This window comes from Tasmannia lanceolata, unplaced genomic scaffold (assembly GCF_043159265.1).
Source record: "Tasmannia lanceolata isolate RefF3 unplaced genomic scaffold, GAP_Taslan_0.1 ptg000012l, whole genome shotgun sequence".
NCBI classification, from domain to species: Eukaryota; Viridiplantae; Streptophyta; class Magnoliopsida; order Canellales; family Winteraceae; genus Tasmannia; species Tasmannia lanceolata.
Window position 1 is genome coordinate 37,344,551 of NW_027518689.1, and position 27,996 is coordinate 37,372,546.

The 27,996-nt window shown below is 39.8% G+C and overlaps 3 protein-coding genes across 7 annotated transcripts; 2 read left to right on the top strand and 1 right to left on the bottom strand.

Annotated features, from left to right (window-relative positions):
• The first annotated feature begins 283 nt into the window (after positions 1-283).
• On the top strand, positions 284-10,223 carry LOC143888074 (P-loop containing nucleoside triphosphate hydrolases superfamily protein). Its single transcript, XM_077392369.1, has 6 exons — positions 284-631; positions 2,140-2,440; positions 5,068-5,226; positions 8,894-9,189; positions 9,558-9,796; positions 9,915-10,223. The coding sequence occupies exons 1-5, from the start codon at positions 437-439 to the stop codon at positions 9,768-9,770; spliced, it is 1,164 nt and encodes a 387-aa protein (XP_077248484.1). The 5' UTR covers positions 284-436; the 3' UTR covers positions 9,771-9,796; positions 9,915-10,223.
• Positions 10,224-13,058: 2,835 nt separating this feature from the next.
• On the bottom strand, positions 13,059-21,467 carry CLPS3 (CLP-similar protein 3). 5 transcript variants are annotated; one of them, XM_077392367.1, is made up of 3 exons: positions 20,660-21,467; positions 16,655-16,947; positions 13,059-14,573 (listed from the first exon to the last, which is right to left on the bottom strand). In XM_077392367.1, exon 3 carries the CDS (start codon positions 14,555-14,557, stop codon positions 13,268-13,270), a length of 1,290 nt encoding a protein of 429 aa, XP_077248482.1. In that variant the 5' UTR covers positions 14,558-14,573; positions 16,655-16,947; positions 20,660-21,467; the 3' UTR covers positions 13,059-13,267. The 5 variants fall into 5 exon arrangements, with proteins under 5 accessions (XP_077248482.1, XP_077248483.1, XP_077248480.1 ...); XM_077392368.1 differs by lacking the exon at positions 16,655-16,947 and having other exon boundaries at positions 21,231-21,467; XM_077392365.1 differs by lacking the exon at positions 16,655-16,947.
• Positions 21,468-24,388: 2,921 nt separating this feature from the next.
• LOC143888076 (uncharacterized) lies at positions 24,389-27,480 on the top strand. The gene is made up of 2 exons (XM_077392371.1): positions 24,389-24,544; positions 25,309-27,480. Exon 2 carries the CDS (start codon positions 25,340-25,342, stop codon positions 27,389-27,391), a length of 2,052 nt encoding a protein of 683 aa, XP_077248486.1. The 5' UTR covers positions 24,389-24,544; positions 25,309-25,339; the 3' UTR covers positions 27,392-27,480.
• The last annotated feature ends 516 nt before the right edge of the window (positions 27,481-27,996 follow it).

The window sequence follows — 27,996 nt, forward strand, 5'->3', positions numbered from 1 at the left end:
TTTTAAAATCTCCAATTATTTGGCAGTACCTATCAAAAAATAAAATAAAGAATGGGAAATGTTATCAGCACTACTTTATTATGATGAGGGCACTCCTCATTTATTAAAAGTACGGGCCAGGCCCGCACCCATAAGATGATCCAAACCGTCCATTAGATGGGCCACAGCCTAAATAGGCTGTGCCCCAAAAAATTATGTCCATACGATCAACCCTCTAACATTCAGATCTGATGTTAGAGGGCATTTGCGTAATCATAACCTCCCTTTATAATGAGGAGAGTTGAGAATCGGATGGCTCGTAGAAAGGAGGAGGAGGAGAGACCCTTTGTTTTTTTTCCTTTGTCGGTAGTTTTCTTGCAAGGGAAGGAAAACCCTCTCTCTCTCTCTCTCTCTCTCTCTCTCTCACAGTCCCTTGTGTCTTTGACGGAAAACTGCTATGGGATTATCGGAAACCCGCTTTATCCAGGAACTGGTGTTGTACGCGGCGAGCGCGGCCCTAAGTTGCCTGGTTTTGTTCGCGGGCCTTCGCCATCTGGACCCAAACCGTGAAGCAAGCAAGAAAGCCCAAGAACAGAAGAAGGAGATCGCCAAGCGATTGGGCCGTCCCTTGATTCAAACTAACCCCTACGAGGTTCTTATCTTTTTTTCCTTGCTCTCCCTTTATATCTCTTGCTATCTCAGAATTGAATTTATTGGTTTTCTTGATTGGGTTTGTTTCTTTATATCATTTTTATTCGCCCGTACTGGATTACAATACAAATTGTTGTTTCTCTCATGTGGGTTCTTCCAATTATCCTTTAATTCGGTTGCATCCAATTGCCATTAGGGTTTGTTGTGCTCCTCTCTGTTGCAAATATTTGATGGGTTTTTGTTACTAGTAATGGTTTGCTTCTGTTGTGTGAGCACTGTTGGTTTGATTCTGTCACAGTTTATACTATGGGTAGAAAACCCGCTTGGAAATTAGTTGACTTTAATTGCAAATATAAGGTTAGAGTTGGATTGTGGTTTGGATAATTGGAGATGGGTAGTGTACCATGTGAGCAAATTGATAATATAGCGAAAATAAAGCTTACTACTTCTGTGAATTTTCTGGTTTAAACCTCAAACATGCTCTTTCGAATGTCAAATAAGAATATTTTACTCTATGGAACTGATCTGAAATCAAATAGAATTAAGTAGGATCGTTAGTATGGTTCCCCCTCGACCTCCTTTTAACAAAAAAAAACAGTAACTAACAATATGGGAAAACAGTAACAGGAGCTTACAAGAGAGCCAGAGATTGCCCCTCCTTTAATATGTATCTTTGGACATCCTCTTTGGCAAAGAAATCGCAAGAACATTAGCCTCTGTATGAGCATGAGAAAAATAGATAACTTCTCCTCTATGTATGCATAAAATCTTGCCCATGATGTCCGCCAGAGCCCACGGCCTGGACATCAATATGTCACCCACAAAATAACATTGAATGTGACACCTTTGACCTTATAAACTTCCTTCAAGCTCTTCATAGAACAGCAAACAGTGAGTAAAGCTGAAACCTGAGCTTCCTTTGAGTTTAATCCCAGTCAGACCTGAGAAAGCCTTACCAGAGACTTTTTTTTATCGTCTCTAGACACATTGCTGAACCCCTCCGGCCCTGGTTTCCCTAGAGATAGTTTGTCAAAGTTCAACTGGCTTAAGTTGGATGGTGGAGGTTTCCGTCTAGCTGCTTTTTCCTTCTTTCGATGCCAACTAAACGTAACCTCTATCCAGTTCCTAAAGAGATGTTGAGTAGAGATACCTCAAAATGTTTTAGCGTTTGTTCAACTAAATGCAAGAACTTTGGTTTTCGAACGCAAGTTTGTTTCTGAAGAAGATTTTTCCTCAAAGATCTTACGGTTTCTTTTGTTTTGAATCACCTGATCCACCTTAAAAGGAGTCATGGTTGACAGATTTTTGCTTAATGGTCTATAGAAAAGATAATGCTGATCTCTGACATTTTGTTTGTGCATTCGGATCATCCTTTTATTTGTGAATGATGATTTCATTTTTACTTTCTAGTTCCACTCTAAGGTGGACAGATTATTCTAAAGTTCTTATTATAGTTTTTAAAAATCTGTTCACTTGAGTATACATTTTTTTTTCTTAATTATTTTGCAGGAAGTAATAGCATGTGATGTTATAAATCCTGACCATATTGATGTGGAGTTTGAGTCTATTGGGGGTTTGGAAAAAGTTAAGCAAGCATTATTTGAACTAGTGATCCTTCCACTAAGGAGACCCGAATTATTTGCTCATGGAAAGCTTCTTAGTCCTCAGAAAGGAGTATTGTTGTATGGACCACCTGGAACTGGAAAGACAATGCTGGCCAAGGCAATAGCAAAAGAGTCTGGAGCTGTTTTTATCAATGTGAGGATATCTAATTTGATGAGTAAATGGTTTGGTGATGCACAAAAACTTGGTAAGAATAGGATCCTCTCATTGTTCCACTATCTGCATTTAATCTCTCCAGTTCTTTTATGAACAGCTGATATTCTTTTTTATCTTAATTGTGAGTTTTGAAAATCAATCTTCTCTGTATGACTTATGTTAGCAGTATGGGCTTTTAGTTTATATTATTGCTCCCATGGGCTATGTTTCAGACATATGCATAGCTTGTTTGCTGACAAAAGTATTATTTATGTATTTGAAGCTTCCAAAGCTGTATGAGGCTGTAAATTGCATGTTGAAGGGGCACTGTAAATTGCGTGCTGAAGGAGCACATTATTGCATGCTTTTTCTTGATAGCAGATTTAGATGGGCAAGAAAATAAGTTGGCATGGATGCTAGTATAGCCGCCCCACTATTAATGCATGATGCAAAAATGATGGACCTCATCTTATTGAAACATTTGTTGTAAAATGATGGGCCCCTCCCTTGCTATGCATGAGGTGTAAAAAAATTCACCATAGAAAAATTCCAATAAAAAATTTCCGTGGAAAAAATTTTCCAATAAAAAATTCCATGGAAAGAAAATGAATGACAAAGGAAAGAAACGTGTTTAGTGTGTGTGTGCGTGTGTGTGGTTTCTGCGCTCGAGCTCAAAAACAGGGTGAGGCCACATTTTTTATGGGATCCAAAGCATTCATTTGATGGGCCCTTTCATGGATAGGGTGTCCACCAAAAATCAGCTCCATTAGATCACCTTAGGGTGTCCATTTGTGGGGCAAAAAATGGACAGATTTGTGGACAAACAGTATCTGTCCATTTTTTGCCCCACAAATTTACACCCTATGGTGATCCAATGGAGCTGATTTTTTGGTAGACCCCCCATCCATGATGGGGCCTTCCAAATGAATGGTTTGGATCACCTCCCCTCCCAATGCCCCCCTCCCCCTGTTTCTGTGCTCGAGTGCAGGTAAAGCTTATATATATATACACTAGTAAAAAAAACCCGTGCAATGCACAGGCCGACAAAGAACTGTACGGACCACATCATAGGTTGATCCAAAACCGTCCATGTGATGGAACACAACATCAATAGGTTGTGCCCGTAAAATCATTTCTATACGCTGATCCTAGCCCTCCAATCTATAGAGGTTTCCATAATTTAAAAAGCATAAAGGAGGGGGGTAGGATTGAAATTATGTGGCTTTAATGGGTGCCTTTGTTAAAAAGCATAAAGGAGGGGGTAGGATTGAAAATATGTGGGTTGAATGGGTGCCTTTGTTAAAAACAGTCAAAAAAAAGTGATGTGTAATTCTCATAGAATTTTGGGAGAAATTCAAATAATTCTCTCCTTTTCTCTTCTACTATATATATTTTATATATATATATATATATATATATATATATATATGTGTGTGTGTGTGTGTGTGTGTGTGTGTGTGTGAATTCATTGATCCAGTAGATCAATCACAGTTTTTAATTTTTATTTCATCAAGATTTTTATGTGTTGGAATGGACGTTACAGTATATGTTCATCTTCGAAGTATAGCATGCATAATACTGAGATTCTAGGTTTTAAAAGGCAAGGGAGGTGTGAAGGTATGCTGACCATGGGAGGATGTGATAAAGGTGGAAGCCATTTGCTTTTGGTAACACACAACAATAAATTGGAACTTGAGTTGGATTGAAAAAGTTGAAATGCCTCAATAATTCCAGAAGTATCTCATCTACAGAAATTGTTCTGTTCTATCACATTGCAGTTTATTGTTTCGTGCCGAACAGAGTTTCTTACTCTGGTAAATGACTATGTATGACTGTTTTACCAAATTTCCTCATGTACTTTGCTCATTCTAAAGTAAAGTGGATTTTTATCTCTAACAGGTTTGCATGTATTTGTTCTTTGTGTCTCGCATCAGCAATTATTTGCACAATTTCACCTAAATGTATCTAAAAAATAAAAAAATTGGTCTTTTTTCTAGTCACTAGATGGTCTCTACTTTTTTTTTTGAAATGGTAAGACAAATAAATTAAAAGATGGTCTCTACTTATGATTCTAATCTTATCTTTGTTACTGCTTTCTTTTTTTGTCTATAATCCATGGATTGCATTTTGTAGTGGGAACGTTGCCTTTAAAGTTCCCTGCAAGTCTTATAAACCATTTTTTGGTGTCTAGCATTAAATGCCATGTGCCTCTAGTCTCCAGCTTTGTTTTGGTTGCTTTATTGCTGCCCGATTATTGGCTCATGCTGAACTGTTATACATGTTTCTTTATAATATGATGGATTACTACCTTGGTCATGTCATGCTTCCATTATGTTGGCGTTGTCATATTGTTGGGACTCTTGAGAATATCATCCCTGCTTTGTCTAATAGTATCCACCCATTTTGTTCAAGATCTAGTAAGTTTCTGACTTCTTTGTCAAAACTTAATGTTTAAATATTGTTAGTTGGCCCCCTGTGCCCTAAAACTAGTAGTTTCACATTCGGTTAGCTTCCTTATTTAGGTGAATGGAGAATATAGTTGACTTCTTTTTTTATTTGATTTGTTAGGATATGCCACTGAGTTTAAACAGGGCTTTAATGCTGTTCTGTAATTTAACATCTACTTTTCTCTCTGGTTCGTTATGTTGTATCTTTTTAATATTTTACCGGAACTTTCAGTGGCTGCTGTATTCAGTTTGGCATACAAGCTCCAGCCTGCTATCATTTTTATCGATGAAGTCGATAGTTTTTTGGGACAGCGTCGTAATACGGACCATGAAGCGTTGACTAACATGAAAACTGAATTCATGGCTTTGTGGGATGGTTTTACCACAGACCGTGAGTATTTTAAACTCTTTAAACAGTTCATTGTTATTCTTGCTTCTCTTTTTACTGTTGAATTTCTGGTTGCTTCTTACCATTAAAAAAAATTCTGGTTGCTTCTTTATCTTTTTGTGTTTTCTACTTGACACCAATCTCAAGATAGTAATGTTGTTTATGAATCTGGTATAGGAACTTTAATATTGTGACTGCCTTTTATCAGTAAAATATGATTTTCTATGTTGTTAATTCAAAGCACTATCTATGACATGTAAATCCATTTGTATCTACTCTTTGATCCTCCATGTTTTTCCTTCATCCTCTATCTTGTAAACCCATTTTGCTCAATTTCTTTAATCCTTCTTCACAATCCATTTTTATCTTTCTCTATCATGTCTTTTTCCTCCATGCTTTCCTCTTCCTCTTCTTCACCTTCCATGGGTCTATTCTCTAACCTTGTGGCCATCAAGGTATCCCATGATAGCTTTCTTTTGTGGAAAGGACAAGTCATTTCAGTCTTACAAGCCAAGAACTTCTTGATCACCTTGAAGGGATACTTGTAGTTTATGATGAGTATGTAAATAGAGAAAGTCAAGTAATACTTGGGGAGGATTCCAGTTACTGAACTTGCCAAGTGACTTCCTTCCAACTAGAAGATTGGTATGCCACTTCTGGCATTGATCAATTCTACTCTCTCTCATGAGGTTCTCTCTTAGGTTTTGGATTGTGCCTTTGCGTAAGACCTGTGGAAAGCCATTCATGCTTTCCATTTTGACCAGTTTGAAGACCGCATCATGTAGTTACGGGTTCGTTCGCCTTCAAAATAGCAAGAAAGGTAACCAATCTATTCAAGGGTATCTGGTGAAGATGAAGAACCTATTCGAGCAGCTTGTAGTTATACACCAAGTCATTGCTGATAAGGACAAGGATCGACATATGTTGCAGTGACTTGGAGAAGATTTTATTATTATTTTATTACTTTTTCAACCCGGACTTAAATTTTATTGATAAGAACAAATAGTTACAAGAGGACATAGAAACTTGCCTCTAACGCATGAGATACAAGAAGTGACTTGGAGAAATCTTTCAAAAAAAAAAAAAATGATTATACAGTTTTTACCTCTTCAATGCTCAGCCACAAGGTTCTCCCTTGGCTTGCTGATCTTTGAGTCATCCTCTTACAACATGCCATGCCCCATTCCTCCTCTCTAGTCACCTTTGAGGTGTTTTATTCATCAAATAATCATAGCGGATGTGGTCGAGGCCAAGGCCACAATCAAGGTCGTGGCCGTGGGTCAGTACCAGTAGTTTCAGTAACAGGGACCACGTGGTGGTGTCCCCCATATGCATCCAGGTTAGGCTGAGAAACCTCATGTGCAAGGACGACTTTTTGATTCCAGGACACCTTGGTTAGGCTACTCATGAGTTTTACTAAAGAGGTTTAGGATCCACAACTCCATATCGCCTTGTGTTCTTAGTCCGGGGCCACTTGTAGTGCAATTGCTATTTTTTCATTTCTAAGTTTGTTTACTATCTCATATGTCTATGTAGTTCCCAGTATCCAACACAAATTATTCTTTGTTTCCCAATTTAGTTCCTAGTTTTATTATCTTATCTTTACATCCACCTTTGTTCTTGTAAAAGATCTGGAAACAGGAAGCTCAATGCTAGAAGGTCGATTAGTGTGCCATGCTTGATTCAGAAGATTCTATAGTGGCGCCAGTATCTTTATTATTTCACTTAGCTTGCCTCTCCCATGACTTTCAGCTTGGCAACCTCTACCTCTGACTTGTTGGATTTGCCGCCTTCACTGTCTCCTTTTGCATCAGCTTCATCGTCATCATTGCCTGTGACATCATTGTTTGGCCTACTCAAACTCCAATGTCTTATATTATGTAGTTCTAAGCATGGTTTAAAATTTCAGTTTCGGTAACCGTTTCGGACCTTCGGAAAACTGAAATTTCGGTCGAAATTTGGTATTAATTAAAAAATAATATTTAATTCATTTCAAAATTTCGGCCGAAATTTTGTAACATATATATATATATATATTTTATTTTATTTTATTTTTTTATTTTTTTTTAAATTACAATTAACCAAAATTTTGGCCAAAATTCGGAATTTCGGCAAATTTCGGTTTCGGTCTCCACCGAAATCCGATCAAAATTTAAAACGAATTTCGGCAAATTTCGGTTTCGGTCTCCACCGAAATCCGATCGAAATTTAAAACGAATTTCGGCAAATTTCGGTTTCGGTCTCCACCGAAATCCGATAGAAATTTAAAACCATGGTTCTAAGCATGGTTTAAAATTTCGGTTTTGGTAACCGTTTCGGACCCTCGGAAAACCAAAATTTAATATTTAATTCATTTCGAAATTTTGGACCAATGGCCGAAATTCGGAATTTCGGCAAATTTCGGTTTCGGTCTCCACCAAAATTTCGGATTTCGGTCGAAATTTAAAACCATGGTTCTAAGTCTCATATATTTGCATGTAAAAATCTGTCGAGTCGCAAGTGTCTCAATTGACAAATTAGCAAACATTCATATAATTATATGGACTTACTTTTCCTTTTCAACTTGCACATTCTAATGTATTGTGATCCTGCAGTTGTTGGTTCAAAGTTTAGTTCTCATTATAATATTATATTTGTTGATGATTACTCTCGTTTTGCATGGATTAATTTTTTTCAATATAAATTAGATGTGTTCATTGTTTTTTGTTCCTTCTATGATCTTGTTAACGTACAGCATGGTGCTTGTATTTCACACCTCCAAAGCGATGGCGGGGGTGAGTACACATATCCTAGATATTTCGAAACTTTTTTCCTTGTGCAGGGCATTCCTCGGTAGTTTTTCTGTTCCGTATACTTCGGCTCAAAATGGGGTAGGAGAATGGAAACATTGTCACATCACAGAGGTCACCCTTTCCATATTCTTTCACTCTGGGTCTGTTTGGATGCCACAAAAACCTGAGAAGTAGAAGGAAATATTCATTTTTTCCCAAATCGGACGACTCTGATTCCCAGCCTTCCCTTTCCCTGTCGGCTTTTCCATTTCTGATTCCTATCCTGGCATCCAAATGGACCCTCTAGGGCTCCCAAGCATTTCTGGGCAAATTCCTTTCATACAGTTGTGCATGTCATCGACATGCTTCCTTCTTCTGTGCTCGGATATGCTTCTCCCATACAAATTCTTACTGATATGGACCTTGACTATTTACAGTTACATTCATGGGGTTGTGTTTGTTATGTTCATGTTCCATCGTCCCAAACTCGCAACGAAAAAAATAATCTCCTAAGGAGGTGACAAAAACATCCAAAGGTTGTTACTTTGTGGGATAGTAACAATCATAAAAGGGCGGCCCAGTGCATGAGGCTCCTACCATTGCGGGGTCTGGGATAATAACAATCATATCATTCAAAAATATAGCGATGATTATAGGGGATACATGTGCTATGATCTCTTCATCGTAAGATACTAAACTCTTGTCATGTCTCTATCTCCCTGTTGTTGTACTTTTATTGCAGCAGGAAATTTCCTTGATGTGTTAGTTCACATAATCTGCCCATTTGCTGTATGCATTCTTCTTTTTGCTAATCTTCCTCCTTGTTTTGTATTTTTGGTGATAAACTTGATTCCAATTTTTTATTGTAAGCAAGAGTTTCTTTTCTACTGTTAATATAGAAAATGCACGGGTGATGGTTCTGGCTGCAACCAACCGCCCCTCAGAATTAGATGAGGCAATACTTCGGCGTCTTCCTCAGGCGTTCGAAATCGGTGTTCCTGACCGCAGTGAGAGGGCCAAGATACTCAAGGTGATACTCAAGGGTGAGAAAGTAGAACCCGATATTGACTACGATTACATAGCCAACTTGTGCGAGGGCTATACCGGTTCAGATCTGCTAGAACTTTGCAAGCAAGCAGCTTACTTTCCAGTGAGGGAGCTATTACGTGAAGAGAAGAACGGCCAGGCATCTCTGGTAATCACATATTTCATATTTATCCGTCTCTATTTTGCCCTTGTTAACTTCCACTGGATACAGAATTATTTAAAAATACCTAACTAGTGACCACCACTTTATGAAATGAATCCTTCCAGATTTTCCTCTGATGCTGTAGTTGATTTTTGTTAGGATTGACCCCCAATCTTACTAAAGCTGTGCCTTGTTGAAATTTAAAAGAAATTGAAAAAAAGAAGGAAAAAAAACTCGGAGATGTTTTGTCCGAATGGAAAATGGGGTTTTTGGAATTTTGTTGATCATTACAGCTGTTGAAATTTTTTATTCATTCCACAGAAGTTGAGAATATGATGATTTTCCTTTTTCACCTGTTATTTTACTGCCTGCAGAGACCAAGGGCACTGACACAATCAGATTTGGAGCGTGTTCTAACCTCAAAAAAGGCAAGGACTTCGGCGAGTGAATATAGATACAATCCGTCATCATCTTCCTGGCCAGTGAACAGAGACCAAGATGATGATCAGGTCCAGATTGCTATCTCGGAGCTATCTAAGCTTATGTCCCATATTGTCAACCTTCGGTCAGAACCCCAAGATCCTTAGATCTGTTTTATTCTCCGAATCTGAAGGTAGTCTATATTATTATGGCTTTTCTTTCCAAGAACTTAACATGTGGATATTGTACTGTTGGGAATTGTAATGTTAGTTTTGAAGCAGCTGACTACTTACACCATCACCCATCTGCAGGCGTTCAACTTCATCCAAGAGATAGGAGTGCATCCCATTTTGAAGGTGTGCTGGTTAGAAACGATACCCGGATACAATTTTTGTCTTTTGCCATTAGGGTTCTCATCGTAAATTGAATCTTATTCTCGTGTTCATCCACTGATTTTGCTATTTAGTTTCCAGCCCTAAATGATAATATATGTTTCATAATTTCACAAGATGATCTGATCTGTACGGGGTGTTTATAGGCCCTGGTTTAAAACTGGAAAAAGGCAATGGGGTGTTTCGTACTGTTTCATTTTATACTAGTTTCAGTTCTACTGTTGAGTAGTATTATCTTACCTCTTGTAGAGGGCTTTTCATCTTCTTTTCCTTTTGATTTTGAGTTACCACAGGAATTCTCCAGTTACATAGTGATTACTGAACTTGAAAGATGGTTTATCTGAGTTGTGGAACTCACTCTTGGATTCTCCCAAATTCTTATTTGCATATAAAACAGAACCATATGGGGGAAATCTTAGGTGATTACATGGCTTAATCACTCCTGTGAGAGATGACAATCAAATAACATTACAGCAAATTTTCAGGCCCCATGTCAGATCTGTTTATCCAATCGACAAACTGTATCTCTGGGCCATTGCCATTGGCCATTGGCCATGGACTTCACCTCGACCAGATGTTTCGAGCTTTTTGATCTATCAAAGTATTCAAGCAAAGGCCCTGTTTGTTTTGGATTATGAAAACGGATTGCGAGTCCAAAACTAATTATTGAACTCAAAATTACTCAAATCCAAAACAACTGGATGTAAGGCCTTGATTACAGATACATGTCCCTACCTGGGATTCAAAAATTTTATAATTAGGATTGATCCCCGCAGAGACTTCCCTTGGGACTCTTCAATGAAATAGCTCCATAAAAAAGCTAATCAAGATCTATATTAACCTTCATATTTTCTTGGATATTTTCAATATATAACATCTAACAAAGCAATTCGAATGAATCAAGCAACCCAAAGACCTATTAGTTGGTTGCCATCTCCATTTGTATTATTTCGTCTCCAATTTACTGTTGTATGATTGTTTTTGCCGAATCGGTCCCATCTCCAGTAACCAATCGTCAGCCAACTACTGCCATCTTTGTTCTCTTTGTATGGGACTGAAACACACAATAAATACTAGCTTTGTATGGACTGAAAAACACAATAAATTCTAGCTTTGTGCAATATTTTAAGGGGAATGATATCTGCGCCAAGTGTTTTGATAAACAGGCGCTCCACAGGCGCTCCACTCGTTTGTCGTGTAGTATTTAAAGAGTGTAAAGAGCTTTTTGAGAACCGTAATATCCTCTGATATCCCTTTAAATACTACACGACAAACAAGTATTTAAAGGGTTTAAAGAGCTTTTTGAGAACCGTAATATCCTCTGATATCCCTTTAAATACTACACGACAAACAAGTTGAGCGCATGTTTATCGAAACACTGGCGCATATATCATTTCCTTATTTTAGTTGTGTAAAACAAAATTAGGACCTATGACACCCCAACAGATGCTCTAACTCTTAATGGGACCGTAACACATTACTTTTAAGATGACAACTATTAAATGTGCCCAAATTACATCGAAAAGGTGGCAAGATGTCCCCCAAAAAAGAAACCCAGAATCTTACATGGGTTCCCTGCATATACCCCAAAGGAAAAAAACCTCCCCGAGATCCTTAAAATTACAGAATCCTAGCAAATTGAAAATGACTCTGACCCCACCAGCATCAATTGCAGCACTGCACTTGCAGCTCTGAGAATATAGCATCCGCGTCGGCTGAGAACTTTGATATTGGTTTCCTCAAGCAGTTCTAGCAACCATTGGAGAAAAGCAAAACTGTTCACCCACCATTGCTCATTTTTTCCCGTGTCAAAATATCCCCACCTCGAATCCACCTGAACCCAAGGAACAAGATGCAAAAACAAGGAGAAGAAAGAGCTTCATGCTGTTCCATGCGATCGTAAGACAGCTACCAGGATACAACTTCTCTCCCCTGCTTTTTCCACCTCCTCTTTGGGCAATCTATTTGCTTGATCAAAATAATAATAATAATAAATAATAATAATAATAATAATACTAATAGTAACAATAATACTAACAGTAGTAGTAATAGTTACAGTAACAGTAGTAGTAGTACGGTAGTACTACTACTACTAAGGATAATAATAAATAAAAGAATGAATGAAAGACTGAAAAGGCTCTCCTTGAGGCTCGAGTGCCCACAAATCATTACATTCGAACACACTAGGGATGCAGTAGGTGAAGACAGGAGCTCAAGCAACGAGGACAAACTAGAGATCTCACTATCTTTGGGGGATTGCGTCTCAACCTAATGTCCCACAACAAACTAGAGATCTCACTATCTTTGGGGGATTGCGTCTCAACCTAATGTCCCACACCCTATCCCCTCCCTCCTCCCTCACCAAATAATCACTTAGTCTAGCCTCTCTATTCATCACTAGACGGAATAGGTCCAGGAATGCATGGCACAAACAGGACTCGCCTAACAAAGGATATACCCAAAACCATATTCCATCCCCCTCCCTAGTCTAAATCTAACAAGTGGCTCGTACCAAGGTTTGGACGAACTGATTGACTTCATGCACCTGAAACATCGTCTAAAGACCTAATTCCTACTCTCCCAGTCCCCCCAACCCCGCTTATATTTGATGCCCATGATATTATGTCATAGTGCCTCTTTTTCTTCTCCATGCCTCCACAGCCACTTCCCCAACAGTGCCGAGTTTTGTAGCCTTATTTTAAGGACCGTGACACATGTAAAGAAGTAGGATCTATGGATCTGACTGAAAGATCCAACCGAGCTAGGATTCAAAGGGATAGTGACACATAAATAGGCGGATCCAATCCAAATTAGGTCCGTTGACAACCTTACAGGTGGGTGGGCTCAAGTCAAACTTCTCATAGTACCATTCTTCTATAGAAACACAAACTTATGATCTTTTACAGTAACATATCCTCTCTTTGCTTGCCTTTAGAAATGTGATAAACAATGGAAGAAAGGTGAATATCTACAGTTTAAAAATGGACAAAGCAGGCGTAGTTTTATGGAACAGAGGTGTCCTAATCAGCTCCAAATATAAATTGCAGTGAAATAGAGGTGGTGTGACAGCTAGCAAATATGAGAATTATAAGAAACCTCTTCTTACACATTCCAATGTTCAACCTTTTACATATACCGAGTACAGATGCTTATACGCTAGAGGAACATCTTAGCCAAAATGCTGTTAAATAAAATAAAATAAAAAATAAATCAACAGCAGAATTGTCATTTTAGAAGATGCACCTTAGGACACTGTTGAATTTACCAAAATTTTAGCTTTCCAGCCACGTCAAAGTTCCTACTAGCAAAAATCTGCTTGGAAGTTCACCCGGACAAGGTGCAAGATATGTAATCTTCTTCTTTGGGATGTCGATGTCTGTGACATAAATAAACCCAGCAACATTGCTTGAGATAATCTGATCAGGCTCCTTTGCATATGAAACTGCAAGAACTAAATGAAGCAGGTCACGATTAATGTTCACAGGGACAAGCCGTGTAGGGTCCGCTGCGGGCTCTGCACCAATTGGAAGGGCCGAACGAGGCGCCTGTGGCCCACCACCAATTCGGAAAACAGAAACATCACCAAAGTTTACAACATTCGAGTGCGGAGACAGATCATTCACGAGACCATAAAAGTATTCCCTTATCCTATAGCTTCTGTCCTTCTGGCGGAGCTTTGTGTTTCTCGGCACAACACCTCCTGACTTGTGAAGTTTCACAATATCAACATTTGGTTTGTTCTTTAAAACGTCTTTTAACATGCTGCAGAGTTTCTCCTGACCCAAAACCAAAACTACATTTGCATTGAACGCATCAATCGAATGAAGAAGCAACTCATAGCCAAGGCCTTCTACCCATCCCATGGTGTTGATCACCATGCCTGCAGCTCGAGATTCAGCATTACCAGAAAATTGTCTTTCTAGGGTTCGAGAAAGCTCCTTCACAAGAACTTTGTATAATTCTGCATTCGCAGTTGGGGTTATGTGCCCAAAAAAGTAAACTATCGACATTTCAAGGGGAATCCCTTCCACTGGATCTATTGGCATTTCGATTGGTGTAGCGGCAATACATCCGGGAAGGGTTATAGATCCCTGACCAATATCCAAATCCACAAAAGTAGGTTTCCAACTCTGCTTAGATGCCCAACTAAGAAGCATTCTCGACAAACTACTTTTTCCAGAATCCGTAGGCCCAACAACAATAACCCTGGGGCCCTGAGAAGAATCTATGTCATTAGTGGAGAACCCTTTAGCTCGAGCCCTTCGCCCCTCCAACACAGCATGAACATTAACATAGCTCACCATAGGTGTCTCATCTGCAACATATTCCACCTCACTAGTCCCATTTACTTCAACGGTGGCCCCGTTCCAAGTAAAAATAGCAAATTTGAGCCTTGGGGGGAAGGTGACCCAGTTTTCTGGAGGTAGCTCTGTTCCAAAGATCTCAGCAGAGCCAGAGAGGAGACGCAGGCGGAGACTTGTCTCGGTGCCTACTTCAATTCTGAGTTCGCTTTCCTTGGCCAGCTTAAACTGCCGGCTTGTCCCAGGTGCATTGTAAGCCATGTGTGAGCTGCCTCCACTGACAGCAAATAGGAGGAAACAAAAGTTAAGCTGATAGAAGGGCACGAATTGTCTACTAAAGCAAGAAAATTATCTAGTAAAGCAAGCAACACAAGAAAATAATTACAGATCAATTCAAAGAAACATAGAACCGAGAGTTCAATAGCTGATACCAAGCAGAAATGGTTAAAATGTCAATCTTCAAGCAGCTGCTGCCAGTAATAAACAACTAGATGAATTGTACGCATCATTTTGAAACAATTACCAAACAGCAAACAGATACTAGAGAGAGAGAGACAGAGAGCAAAGGGTGGGCAAACAATGCAACAGCAAGAGCCCACCTTTGCCATTCAATCTTAAAAGTGATCTGCCTCCCAAGAAATGCCATTTGTATTTTCACTGTCATGTCAAAAGACTCAAAACTCAAAACCATGATGAAATCCAAACCAACATGTTACTTGATCTGTAGAAAAAAGCCGGAAAATGAAAAACATCTAATTTGTGGAGTTTTCTATTTGTAGAGCAAAAGCGCCCCTACAAAAAACCCTCTCTGATCCGTGAATGATTCGTGGGAATTATTTGAGCCGAAACCCTAATAACCCTACGAGTCAAAAAGGTTTGGAAGCTGCAATAAAACCCCGGAATCGTTTTTCTTTTATCAGTTTTCATTTCAGGGTTTAAGGCTACACGAGGCCCTTTGACTCATGTGAATTAGGGCTCTAGAAGATCTCATAACTCGTGAGTTTTCTTCCATCAGCCAAAACCCTAATTCCTAGAGTAAAGAAGAAAGAGTCCGGAATAATAATAAAATAAACCTAGATGAGGGCCCCTCACCTATTCCTGGTACAAGTCGCCCCTTGCTTTAAGTTTGTATTCGCAGGTCGTCTTCTCCGGCAGTCCACGTCAGCAACGACTATGGAATAGAGAGAACGACGGGGCATAGATAAGCGAAGAGGAGGAGCGAGCTGAGATGATTAGGGCTTTATGTTTAAATGAAAATCTCATTTTTCTCATAAAACCCTTTTTTTTATTCCCCCCCCCCCCCCCCCCCCCCCGCCCCCTCTTAAACGGATAAAATCCCCCCCTTTCACGGTTTCTGGGAGAGTGGTTCACTGCTTTAGGATAAATTCACCGCTTTGACGTTTTTCTTTTGCCTTTAAAACCTAACGAAAAACGTTATGACGTCAAGTACATTAAGCCCCCCTTTAGTGATTGATATAGTGGCGCTCGGTGTCCCTAATAATCAAAAGGGGCGTAAATATCACTTTCCCTAAATTAAGACTACTGATAGTGATTTTCCCATTACATTGTTGGTATTTGTTAGGGACCAGCACAGAAAGCATTTCCCCTACACTGTTTTGATAACGAGACGAACTAATCTTGTTTTTCATTATTTAAGCGGCTGTCAAAAGCCATTGCAATTGGGCATGTTGGGATGCGCGGCATAGACTAGAGAGTAGTGGCATAATAAGTCTTTCTTTCTTTCTTTTTTTTGGGTTGGTAAGAAGTCAACATGAAGGAGACAGGCATTGGATTTGCCTGAAATTATTAACCTTGACAGTTGTGAATTGTTGGATAGGATCTTACATGGTGACACGTTGGCAAGAAACAAAAGAAGGAGAATTTATATGATGCCCGACCGTCAAAATGACCCTAGGTGGCAAACCACCTAGCCCTTGATTTTTGATCTGGTCAAAACACTCTAGATCAAAAATCAAGGGTTAGGTGGTTTGCCACCTAGCCCTTGTTACATTGACGGTCGGGCATCATATAAAAACTTCAAAAGAAGAGACTTCAAATCTTCAATTAATGCAAAACAAGAAAAAAAACGGTCAAAATGGCCAAATCAGCATTGATTTTCACTTTATGAGGAAGTGTTTTCCTTATAAGTATATTTATACTTAAATAGCTAATTATGAAAGTGTTGGTGCTCAAATCCAACTAAGCAAACGAACGGTCGTGATGTTGTCAGCCCTGCCCGTCATCCGGTACTGACGGCAAGAAGGCACAACCCTACGACATGCGCTCACAGACAACTCCGACGCTCAAGTCAGTTTGAGATAAATAGAATTAGAGCTTAGAATAAGAAGACTGTGTTACCTCAGGTTTGGAGAGGGTTCCCTTTTGTAAGCAAAGGCTCCATATTCCAGGGTGTGATATGATGGGGTGCCTTCTTATTTGTTGTTTTGTGGCGTCAACACCTAGCAATGTATGGCTGTGTGGACCCCGATCCGAGAGAGGCGGGGGACGAGCCCCCAGAAAGTCTCTGGAATCATCCACGTGAAGGAGAGCTCTACCAAGGAACTCTAAAAACGAATGCCTCTCACAGCATGAGTGGCGATGTAAAGTGAGATACCTCTCGATTCGGGGACTAGCCTGGATTCAAGACGTACCTTAAACAAAGAAAAGAGTCGTCATCCAAGGAAGTAGGCCCTGAATCCCATACTATGCTCTGTTGCAATGGATAACCAGAGATATACAAGAAAATTCGTGCCTGGTTACAAATTTGGAAGGCCCAAAGAGCACCTCATCCACCCAAGTGCAAGCACCTGGTCTCTTATGCCATTTATTTATTAATTTTGAAGAGTTTTAGGCGATGAATTAGATCAGTTCTTGAATCTCCATTTGCACGAGTGCTTACCCTAAAATATCATGCACCTTCCCAGCTTGATCGAGCGAAGAGGGCCCCTGGAAGATACAGGAGCGAAACAATCAACCTATTGATATTGGAAGACCAAAAAGATTCTTCCAATGTATCATTTCTGGGTCCAATTGTTGGTTCAGTTTATATATATCTCTGAGAAGACGTCTATCTAATCATGCATGTCTCGGAGATGAATAATAAGCACACGCAAAAGAAATGAAAGAGATGTCACTTAAGAAAAGCTAGGTTATGGGTGTCATGCTTAATTGGTGTCTAAGTTCTGATGAGCAAACACATGCATGTTATAGCTAAAGGTATAAGGCATGTACATAAAAGTAAGAAAACACAACAAAACATACAACATAACTTGACTCCACACACGACTCGACATGACAAATCCTACACTCTAATGTGATACTTGACTCGGACCAGGATGACCATCCATCCCGGCTACTCTACGTATTCCGGCCTCAGGAAGAATCAGAGTCGACGTAGTTCGGTGACCTATTCTAAACCAAGGAAGCATGATTCGTACCCAGAGTTGGGGATTCGTGAATCCCCGAATCGCGAATCCGAATCGTGATTCGATTCGAATCCCCGATTCTGGGAAACCCCGATTCCCAATTTTGGGAAACCCCGATTCCCACTTTATAGGAACCCCGATTCCCTGCGAATCCCCAGCGAATCCCAACTCCCCACGACTCTCAGCGATTCCCCGGCGAATCCCCGATGAATCCCCAACGAATCCCCGACGAATCCCCGGCGAATCCCCGTCGACTCTCTGGCAAACCCACGATTCCCGCTTCCCACCATCCCAGGAGCCTTCGATTCCCGCTTTCGAATCCCGAATCGAATCCCGCTTTCGATTCCCGCCTTGGCAACCTTGTTCTAAACTACAATGCCTAACAATCTAAGACTGATATCGTAAACTCGGTCAACTAGACCTGACTAGTTTTTAAAGCTTCTTGTGCGATTACTTAAGTTCAAGTGAATTGTAATTTTTACCCTAACTAATGCAAGTTGGTTAGCCTTAAACTAATGCAGGTGGTTCCTATATCCTATGTGTAACTAGGCTATGTGTCCTAAGGAAGACCATGGGTTAACTAAGTGTTTCCTAGTCTAGCCATCAGCTCGACTAAGTGTCTAACCGACCACGACTTGAGGCCTCCTAACTCTAGGGACACTCACACGACAAGACATAGCATATCAACACAATTAGGACAGACTCCTAACTCTAGGGGAAGATCTTTTCGAAAAGGTTTTGAAGAATTTTTGTATTTTTAGAAGGTTTGAAATGTTTATTTTTAAAAGTTTGGCTGGACTTGGTATACGGATCCCAAGCTGCACTACGTACCCTGTGGAAAGGGATCAAGCCAACATAGTTCGGAAACATATTCTCAACTACACTCCTAATGACTCAAGATTTTTGAGATTTTTGGATATTTTTTATGTTTTTGACTCAAGAGGACAGAATCCTATCATCATAAGGGAATGACAGACTTCTCATATTCCGCAAAGGTTGGACAGAATCATATGCTTTGCGGGGAGGGCTGGATGGAATCACATCTCTGCAAGGGTTGGACAGCATCCTATACCTTGCAAGATTGGATAAAATCACATTATTTGATGAGAGGTTGGACAGAATCATAACTCCTATGATGATAGGACAGACTCCTGAAAGACGGAAGAACTGACTCCTATGCTAAAGAATGACTCTCTAACTAAGGACCGACTCCTAGTACACAACCCTAAGAGGGGAGTGCTAATGAAACTAGGCTAGTCTCCTAAAAGAAGAGGAGATAAAGAAGTATGTTTGTGAGACTTGGCAAGTCTCCTAGGGGTGCAACTTGTACCGAGACATAGCTTGTCTCTTAAAAGGGGGGCTCTAGATGACTCTTTCATTGCCCTTGCAATGAAAAGACAAAATTCTAAGGGTTTATAAACACTGGACAAGTCTAAAAATAAGAGGAGAGCTCTACTTGGATCGAGCAAGTCCCCTAATGATGGGCTTGGGCTATCGCCTTCAACGCTGTTGCAATGCGGGAAGGATCTAATGACTTGAGACTGTCTCTATAAAGGACCAAAGGAAGAGGGATACTACAAGGACCAAGTAGGTCTCCCTAAAAGATGGGCTTGCGCTAACGTCTTCATCGCCCTTTCACAATAAGAAAAATGGAGGTTAATGTCTAAACAAGTCCAAAAGATTTAGCAAGTCTTCTAAATGATAGAGGGGATTACTACTAGGACTGGGTAAGTCCCCTATAAGATGGGCTTGGGCTAACGCCTTCATCGCCCTACGTTAATTGACTCATAGTCACCCTATACCTTGTCCTTCCACCCAACAGTCCATGTGCATGGTAAATTTACCATGGAATTCTACTAATCACCTCCCATACTAATAATAAACCTAAACCAGTCCCAAAACCTCTATTACAACTAATTTACAGCCCCTTTACAACTTACTATACACATCACCAGTTCATAAAACACAAGCAGCACATTGGATCCTACCTACAGGTAAAATTCCTTTACTCAAGATTTAAAATTTCTCTTTCTCCTCCTTTACAACCACAGATTCAGTTTAATGAAGAAATGGACAACAGACCATGGTGATAATGTTGTTATGCTTCCATCTTATATTATTATTTCATTTGAATGTTCTAATAGGAGTAATAAATTAAAAAAAAATGGGATGAATCATAAAATGCTTCCATTTCAGGCATAATGACAAAGAACTACCACAGTTTTTAGTTCAAATACAATGACAATGACCTACAATAGTTGTCAGTTCAGGTACAAATAAGATGGACAACCATAATTTTCAGTTTAAGCATGATGAAGAGGAACTGTAATAGTTTTCATTTCAGCACAATATAAAAGAACTGCTATGGTTTACATTTCAGCACGATGTTCAGAAGTTTCTAATAAAATGTATTGTAATGATATACCCAAAGTGCTCTGAGTTTAAAAAAAAATAAGAACTATATTTAGAGAACTGACCCAAATTCCTTAAGAAATTTTAGAGGGGCAACCCTCTCTTCTCCCCTTTGCTCAGAATCCAAAGTAAGCCAAGCAGACCCTAAACTCATTCTAAGGGATATATTTTTAAATGGAATAAAGTGAATCCAAGGCATTGTGAGTGCCCAAGACATTGAACAAGCAGTATAGTGAGTGCTCTGTGATGTACAAACCCCCAAAGTCTATGTAATTTATATATACTTACTTAAAAAACAATGACCAAAACAGGCAGCAAGATGGCATCAAAACAAGAAGAAATAAAATCATTCAAGATCAGCACAATCATTGAATCAGTGCTACAGCTATAACATATGAGAAAAATAAAATGAAGTTACCTTTTCTTCTTCTTTCTATTTTGCAAAGTTCCGAACTGCAGATTTTTCCTTTTAATTCTAACCTTTGAAACAGAGGAAATGGCGATCCAAAGCTTGTTTTGTACAAACCTGAGCTTGCTTTGCACAGATTGGAACTTGTTTCATACGAATCAAAGCTCGTTTTACACAGATCAAACAAATGCTCTAAAAAAATGGCCTGAGCTCGAATTCTATGGAGGAAACAACCGGCCGGAGATTGGCCGGAATTTGGCAAATTTGGCCGGGGAAGATGATGAAGAAAACTAAGGTTTCAGTGAAATTTTCCCTTTTCTGTACTCTCTCCTTCCCTCTCTCTATCTCTGTTATGAAAAAATCCTCTTTCTACTCTCAAGAATCCTTAAAAATCAAAGACCTACTCCTCTTCACAGACCTAAAATTAGCAAGGTGCTGATGTGGTTTCACTAGAGCTAGGTAAAGATAAAGTGGAAATGGTAATGGTTGAGATAATAGCTGGCCGAATTTAATGGTGGACGACCGGATTCCGTCGAGTTTCGCCGGAGTTAGGGTTTCAACAATGAAATTTGAACTTTTGGAGAAATTTAGGGCTTCTAGCTAAGGGAAAACAACAAGATGTATTAAAAGAAAAGAGATTTAAAGGATTGTACTGAGAAAACCTTGGACGGAGCTCCGGCAAACTCACCGGAGGAGAAGGAGGACCAAAAGCTAGGGTTTGGAATTTTCTCTTCTCTCCCTCTCTCTGTTTTTTTTTCTTCTGCTCTATCTCCTCGAAAATGAGAGAAGTCCTCTCTATTTATAGATGGAGATGGTGGTGGCTCGGTGGAAAAGATGGGGTGTATCCGGTTGGAAATGGTGGCCGTCGGTGATTTCTCCTCTCCCTCTCTATCAATCTCGAAAAATGAAGAAAAAAAAAATCTCGAAAAATGAAGAAAAAAACCCTATTTAAAACCCTCGTTCGATCCCTAAGACCAAAAGAAAATGATATTTTTGCTCCTTTTGTTCCCAGGACAGCCCCCCTCTATGTGTATTCATGACTCTCCTTTTACACTATGGGGTGGTTCAGGTAGGAAAGAGGGTGGCATTTAGATGTTGTTTTGTTATCCAAAGGGATTGGTATTAGCACACCCATGTCGGATGTTTCACCCTCCTATTACCTTTCACATTACACTCAACTTAAACCCAAGGCATGGGTTGGGGTGCGACTTGGGTTCCACAAAGGTTTCGCTAGTGTCTAGTGATATGCAAATGAGCATCTTTTCGGGTTATTTCACCCTCGGGGCTTGGTTTTGCGGAAATGTCGAGATTGGGCTCCGAAATTTTATTCTATTTCGAGAATTAGGGTCCAGTCAAAATGGGATGTCTACAGGCTGCCAAAGGATGAAGTTGATTGGACGCTCTTGGGGCATGGCACGATTTCTAGGGCAGCATGTACAAGGATTTAAGGCGATTAGAAGGTTCAATTAATGCCCTCCCTTTTGGGCAGTTAGCTAATGTGACATGTTTCTTGTGAGTACCAACTTCTCCAAAAGCTTAAGCTGTTGGAGAAAGGCGTTATTTATCTTTTATACTTTAACACTCCCCCCCGCACGTGTAGCCCACTTGGCAAACACGTGGCATATGTGGTCCCACTTTGGGCTGACCATCGCATGTGGATTTTTGTTATCCAGGAGGTTTGAACTCAAGACCTTTGGCTTTGATACCATGTTAACTTACCAACTTCTCCAACAGCTTAAGCACAGGTGAGGTGGCGGACTAGTATCGTGCAGTATGGTCTTGGGGGAAGGTGGATGTCAGTTGGGTGACAGGTGATGGTGGTCCCTTATGCCTGGAGATGGCCACGTGTTGAGGATCGAACGATTACTCTGGTGGAGGACGGGGATGCGTTTGTAATTGTCCTAAGTTGATGCACCTGGTCGTGGCCTTGGACGCTAGGGCTTATTTTAGGGGCAACAGATTAGGGGTCTTTGGATTTAGGGGACCCAGCTCCTCACAGTTTCTGCTCCGTAGCCTTTGGCTTGCACTTCCTCTTGCTCGGCTCGGTTTCCCATCCTCAGGTTCTCAATACAGCTTCTGAATCATTCAACTCAAATCAACAAAGCCTTTGTCCCTAAATTTATCTTGTCACAATGGCAAGGGAGAGTTTTTAAATCATTATTCATTAAAAACTCTCCCTTGCCACTGTGACAAGATAATTTAGGGTGCATTTGGATTGCCGGAATCGGAATCGGAATCGACATCATATTCTGATCACCTTGGGAATGGAACTAGAAAATTGAAATAGGAAATCAATTATAAATAATTTCATTCCAACCGGGGCGTAATCAGAATACCACCTCTTAGGGCGGGATACAGATTCCAACATCCTTCCCCTTTAATTCTCCAACTACGTCATTTCTGCCCTTTAATTTTGCTTATTATTTTAAAACAAATGCCGGAATCAAAATAGGATACCGATTCTGCCCCTGATAATCCAAACACGTACTTGTTTTGGATTTTGAGAACCGATTGTGAATCAAAAACCGATCATTGGACTCAAAATTAAGAGTAAATTTTAGTCGAATAATCGGTTTTGGACTTACAATCGGTTCTCACAGTCTAAAACGAAGAGGGCCTTAAGGTTTCTCCATCACACTCCATTAAGTAATATAACAACCACTTATCTCTTTAATCATCACCTCTTAGAATGTAATGCACTCCTATCTCCATTTCCTCACAAGCAACATCATACCATCCATGTGTTTGTATAGTATGACATATATATACATTAGACCTAACTCTAATCATCACAATAATGTTGATTAGATTTGGTGGCCCCTAATCACAAGATTTTAGAGAACGTGGACTCAAATCATTAATTTTTTGAAGAGCCCTTTTTTTTTTGGACGTGGTCTTTTTCCTGAAAATAAAGTTATTTTCAAGAAAAGACAACTAAAAGGGGGCGAAAATATAATTTTTCAAATGAGATATGAGATAAGTGTTCCTACACGGCCGTGTAGATAAGCTTATCTACTCCTCCCTTAAAAAGTACAGTGGGCCTACTCATTGTGGATGATCCAAAGCATTCATTTGATAGGTCTTATCATAGATAGGGTGTGCCCAAAAAATCAGCACCAAAGGGTCATCCTAGCCCTTCGTTTTGTTGGGCCTTGTAGAAACAGAATGGACGCACTGTGTAAGATGCGTAAGATGCGTCCATTCTGTTTCTACAAGGCCCAACAAAACGAAGGGCTAGGATGACCCTTTGGTGCTGATTTTTTGGGCACACCCTATCTATGATAAGACCTATCAAATGAATGCTTTGGATCATCCACAATATGTGGGCCCACTGTACTTTTAAAAGGGAGGAGTAGATAAGCTTATCTACACGGCCGTGTAGGAACACTTATCTCATATTTCAAATATATCATTCAAAAGGTGAAGAATGTTAATTGAATATGCCATTAAGTATATTTAGGGGGTGTTTGGTTATGGAGAAAAGAAAAGTATAGAAAATAATATTTTCCATAGAAAAATTATTAGATGTAAAAACAAATTCCAGGGTTTAGTATTTTTGCAGTTTTTATTGAAAAACAAGGAAAATTGTCAATCTTGGAAAAGAATTCCATAAAAAAAAAAAAAGAGTTTACCAAAAACAGGAAAATTTTCAGTAGCCATAATCAAATATGAGAACCGATTTGAGAGAGCAACTAACACTCAATCATGTAACCTCACCCACGCAACAACTGATTTACTAGCTACCAACAAACACTTAATTATTTATTGCTGTGGTTTTTGTCCATTTCAACCTCTTTTTGTCACACCACCCACTATACCACATAACAGCCCCCACCATAATCATCTCACTTTTTGTTTTTCTTATCTAATCAAAAGCTGTTAACCACTTCCATTCACTGCTTCACATGCGTGAATACACGGCACCATTATTACATCCCCCACCTATTTCATCCCATACTCTCCCCTTTCTCATCTCCAGTCAAAGCTTTTGGAGGCAAAAAGGTAAGTGTTCTCTTGTTTACAGCTCAAAGTTACAATTTCTTAATGGTCATGTTTTATATAGGCTTACTAGTTTTGTTCCATTACTGAGCATTTGAGTGGGTTTTCATGGTTTGCTCTTTCTCTTTTGTTTTCTTCTTCTTTTATTTTTAAATCAACTGTTATCACATGCTTCATACTTGTTTGGGTGTTTTAATAGAACTTCAGATGATGTTTTTGTGGTTCTCCAATTGTTCATTTCTGTTCCAACTCTAATTCATTTTTACCTGCCTTGCTTATTTCAGTCTTCAAAAAAAAAAAAAAATTCGTTTGCTACTTCACTCTGCCCATGTCTACAGTTTCTCTAGGTCTATCTCTTAATTAAGCCTTCAGTACCCAAAACCCCCATAGCAAAATTTGGTTTGTGCAACTTCTCGGTGGACTAAATTTTGTTTAAGCAAGGCATGTAGTATCTGTGCAATTTCTGGAGACTGATTCTTTTTTTACCTCACTTGTATTATATCACATGAACAGTTCAATCAGATCCCAAAGCTTTCTCCTGATGCTTTGATTATGCATTATATTATGTCAATTCAAATGATTTCCACATACTGACCAAAACCCATGTAGAATCTGCATCACTGTATTCAGAAAGCTAACATAACTTGAAATATTTTCTTCAAGAGAACAAAGAAGAGCAGAATTCTGCTGACTCAAAGATAAAACAATGGCTAAAGTTTCAGGGTCAGATAATGACAGATTTTGCTGGATTCAATTTGTCTTGACAGAGGCAGAGGAGCAGAATTAGCGACCAGTAACATGGCAGCAACATGTCATGCTCAAGAAGATGATTTGTTCTCCAAGAATTTGCAGAAAAGGTACAATGGACTAGTAACAGTTAGGACAAGGGCCATCAAAGGAAAAGGGGCTTGGTATTGGTCTCATCTTGAGCCCATTCTCTTCCAAAACCAAGACACGGGCACGGCCAAAGCCATTAGACTGCGGTGTGGACTTTGCAGTGCTCTCTTCTCCGCTTCCAATCCTTCCAGAACTGCAACTGAGCATCTTAAACGGGGCACTTGCCCTAACTTCAATACTGGAGCCCTAAACACTGGGGCTGACTCCAATGGTGTCATGTATAAATCCAGAAAGTTCAGCCAACTTGCATTGCCAGCACCAATACCACAACTTGCCATGATTCCTGCCCCTTGTTCCCCAGAGCCGATGGTCCTGAGCCCAACCACGCCACACCTGACACAAACACAGATAAAAACAGCATTTGATCTGCTCTCAGATTGGTTCTATGAGTCATGTGGGTCTGTTTCTTTCTCCTGCCTTGATCACCCAAAATTCAAAGCGTTCCTTCACCATCTAGGCCTCCCACAGGTGAACAAAACATACATGACTGGATCAAAACTAGACACCAAATATGCAAATGCTAAGCGTGAAACCGAAGATAAACTCAAAGATACCATGTTTTTTCAGCTATCCACCAATGGGTGGAAGACGACAAACAAGAGTGAGAATTCTGCGGACATCGATGCTTTTGTGAATGTTATGTTGAACCTTCCCAATGGAAGCAGTCTCTTCCACAAAGTGCTAATCCTCGGTACCCACAATCCTGCCGTTGATTATATCAAAGAAGCACTTTGGTCAATTATCATAGAAATTTCTGGTGATGATGCTCTCCGGTGTGCTGGAATTGTCACAGATATCGGCAATGTTAATTCCCAAGCTCTGCGTGAATTAGAACTCCACCACCACTGGATGGTGAATCTCACATGCCAATCAAACGCACTCAAAAACCTTCTGAAAGACTTCATCAGAAAACTCCCTATGTTTGCCTCTGTTGCCTCTCTGTGCTACAAAATCACCCACTTTTTCAGTACCTACCACTTTCCCATCATAAACACCTGCAACCACCACCAGAACCTCTCCCTCGGGCACATCGCCACCGACATTTCCGTAGTTGAAAACATTGCCCGATCCTCACATGCATTGCGTCAGACAATCACAGATGATATCCTCTCTGGGAACCCAGATAGCAGGGAAATCTTCAATGTTATTCAAGATCCAAAATTTTGGGAACAATTACACAGTGCTGTTACTCTGATAAAGCTAATCAAAGCAACACTGCAGGAGATAGAAGAAGAAAAGCCATGCTTAGGCCGGTGCTTTCCCTTATGGGAAGAAGTGAGGAGTAGAGTCAAAAGCTGGTGCATAAGTTTCTCAATTGCAGAAAAACCAGTAATGGAGTTGGTGAACAGGAGATTCTTGAAGAACTATCATCAAGCGTGGTCAGCAAGTTTTATTCTTGATCCAATGAATCTGGTTGAAGATTGTAGTGGAAGATATCTACCACCTTTCAAATTCTTTACTTCCGAGCAAGAAAAAGACGTCGTAAAAGTAATAACGAGATTGACCCAGAAAGAGGAAGCTGCAATTGCTCTGATGGAGTTGATGAAATGGAGAACTGAGGGATTAGACCCCATCTATGCACGTGCAGTTCAGGCCAAAGAAAGAGACCCAGTTACGGGGAAGCTGAAAGTTGTAAACCCATGTGGCAGTAGATTGGTGTGGGAGACTTATCTGAGGGAATTCAAGGTGTTGAGAAAAGTGGCAGTGAGGTTGATTTTTCTTCAGGTGACAACGAGTGGACTGAGGTGGAACAGGTCATTTTTGAGCTTAGTTTTTTCAAAAAGTCAATCAAGGAACGCAATTGATAGAGCTCACAAGCTATTGTTTGTGTCTTGGCATGGGCGATTGGAGAGGAGGGAGTTTATGAATGATGAGGAGAATGATCTAGAAATATTTGGCTGCCAAGATGATGAGACTTCATGCCAGGCTTTAGTAGCTAGGCCTTCTGACTGAGGCAGCAGAAGGATCAGTAATTTGCTATTTCTAACCTAATTGATGTGTAGGACTATTCCTCATAATTTGCATCAGTGGTTTTCACTCTATCTTTTCCTAAGAGCAAATTTTATATTTCCAAACTGAATTTGAAGACTTTCATAGCAGAAGTGATGAAAGGTTATTGTTCACTGCTAAAGATCCATAGCATCAGGCAATTAATAATCCAAACTAATCAGTTTACCCTTAAGTAGGCATTAATAGAGTCCTAATATGATTCAATCGTTTTTGAGGTCCTTTTATATGGATCAGCAATAACCTTAGATGAGTGTAAATGACTATTTTGTCTGAAAGTTTTCCAAACAATGGCGGGAGCCTCGTGCACTGGGCCGCCCTTTTGAGATCAAGAGGGTTCAAATTTCATACTTACCTGAAAAGAATTGAGAACAAAAAACTAACAAGAAAAAACATGCAACAAACAAGCACTCACAAGCACGAATACAAGATAATATGGGTGCTAATGTGCATTCTCATGCAAGGACAGATGCATACCCGTCCATAGAAGCTATGCTTCTAGAAACATATTTATAAGCTTTTGAAATGCCTAGAGACTTGGCATCTAGTAA

Bases quoted from the DNA above. Each gene is read 5' to 3' on its own strand.
- LOC143888076 (XM_077392371.1), top strand. From the start codon at position 25,340: ATGGCAGCAACATGTCATGCTCAAGAAGATGATTTGTTCTCCAAGAAT.
- LOC143888074 (XM_077392369.1), top strand. From the start codon at position 437: ATGGGATTATCGGAAACCCGCTTTATCCAGGAACTGGTGTTGTACGCG. The intron at 2,441-5,067 runs GTAAGAATAGGA...CGGAACTTTCAG, and splicing joins TGGTGATGCACAAAAACTTG to TGGCTGCTGTATTCAGTTTG. The intron at 9,190-9,557 runs GTAATCACATAT...TACTGCCTGCAG, and splicing joins AGAACGGCCAGGCATCTCTG to AGACCAAGGGCACTGACACA.
- CLPS3 (XM_077392368.1), bottom strand. From the start codon at position 14,557: ATGGCTTACAATGCACCTGGGACAAGCCGGCAGTTTAAGCTGGCCAAG.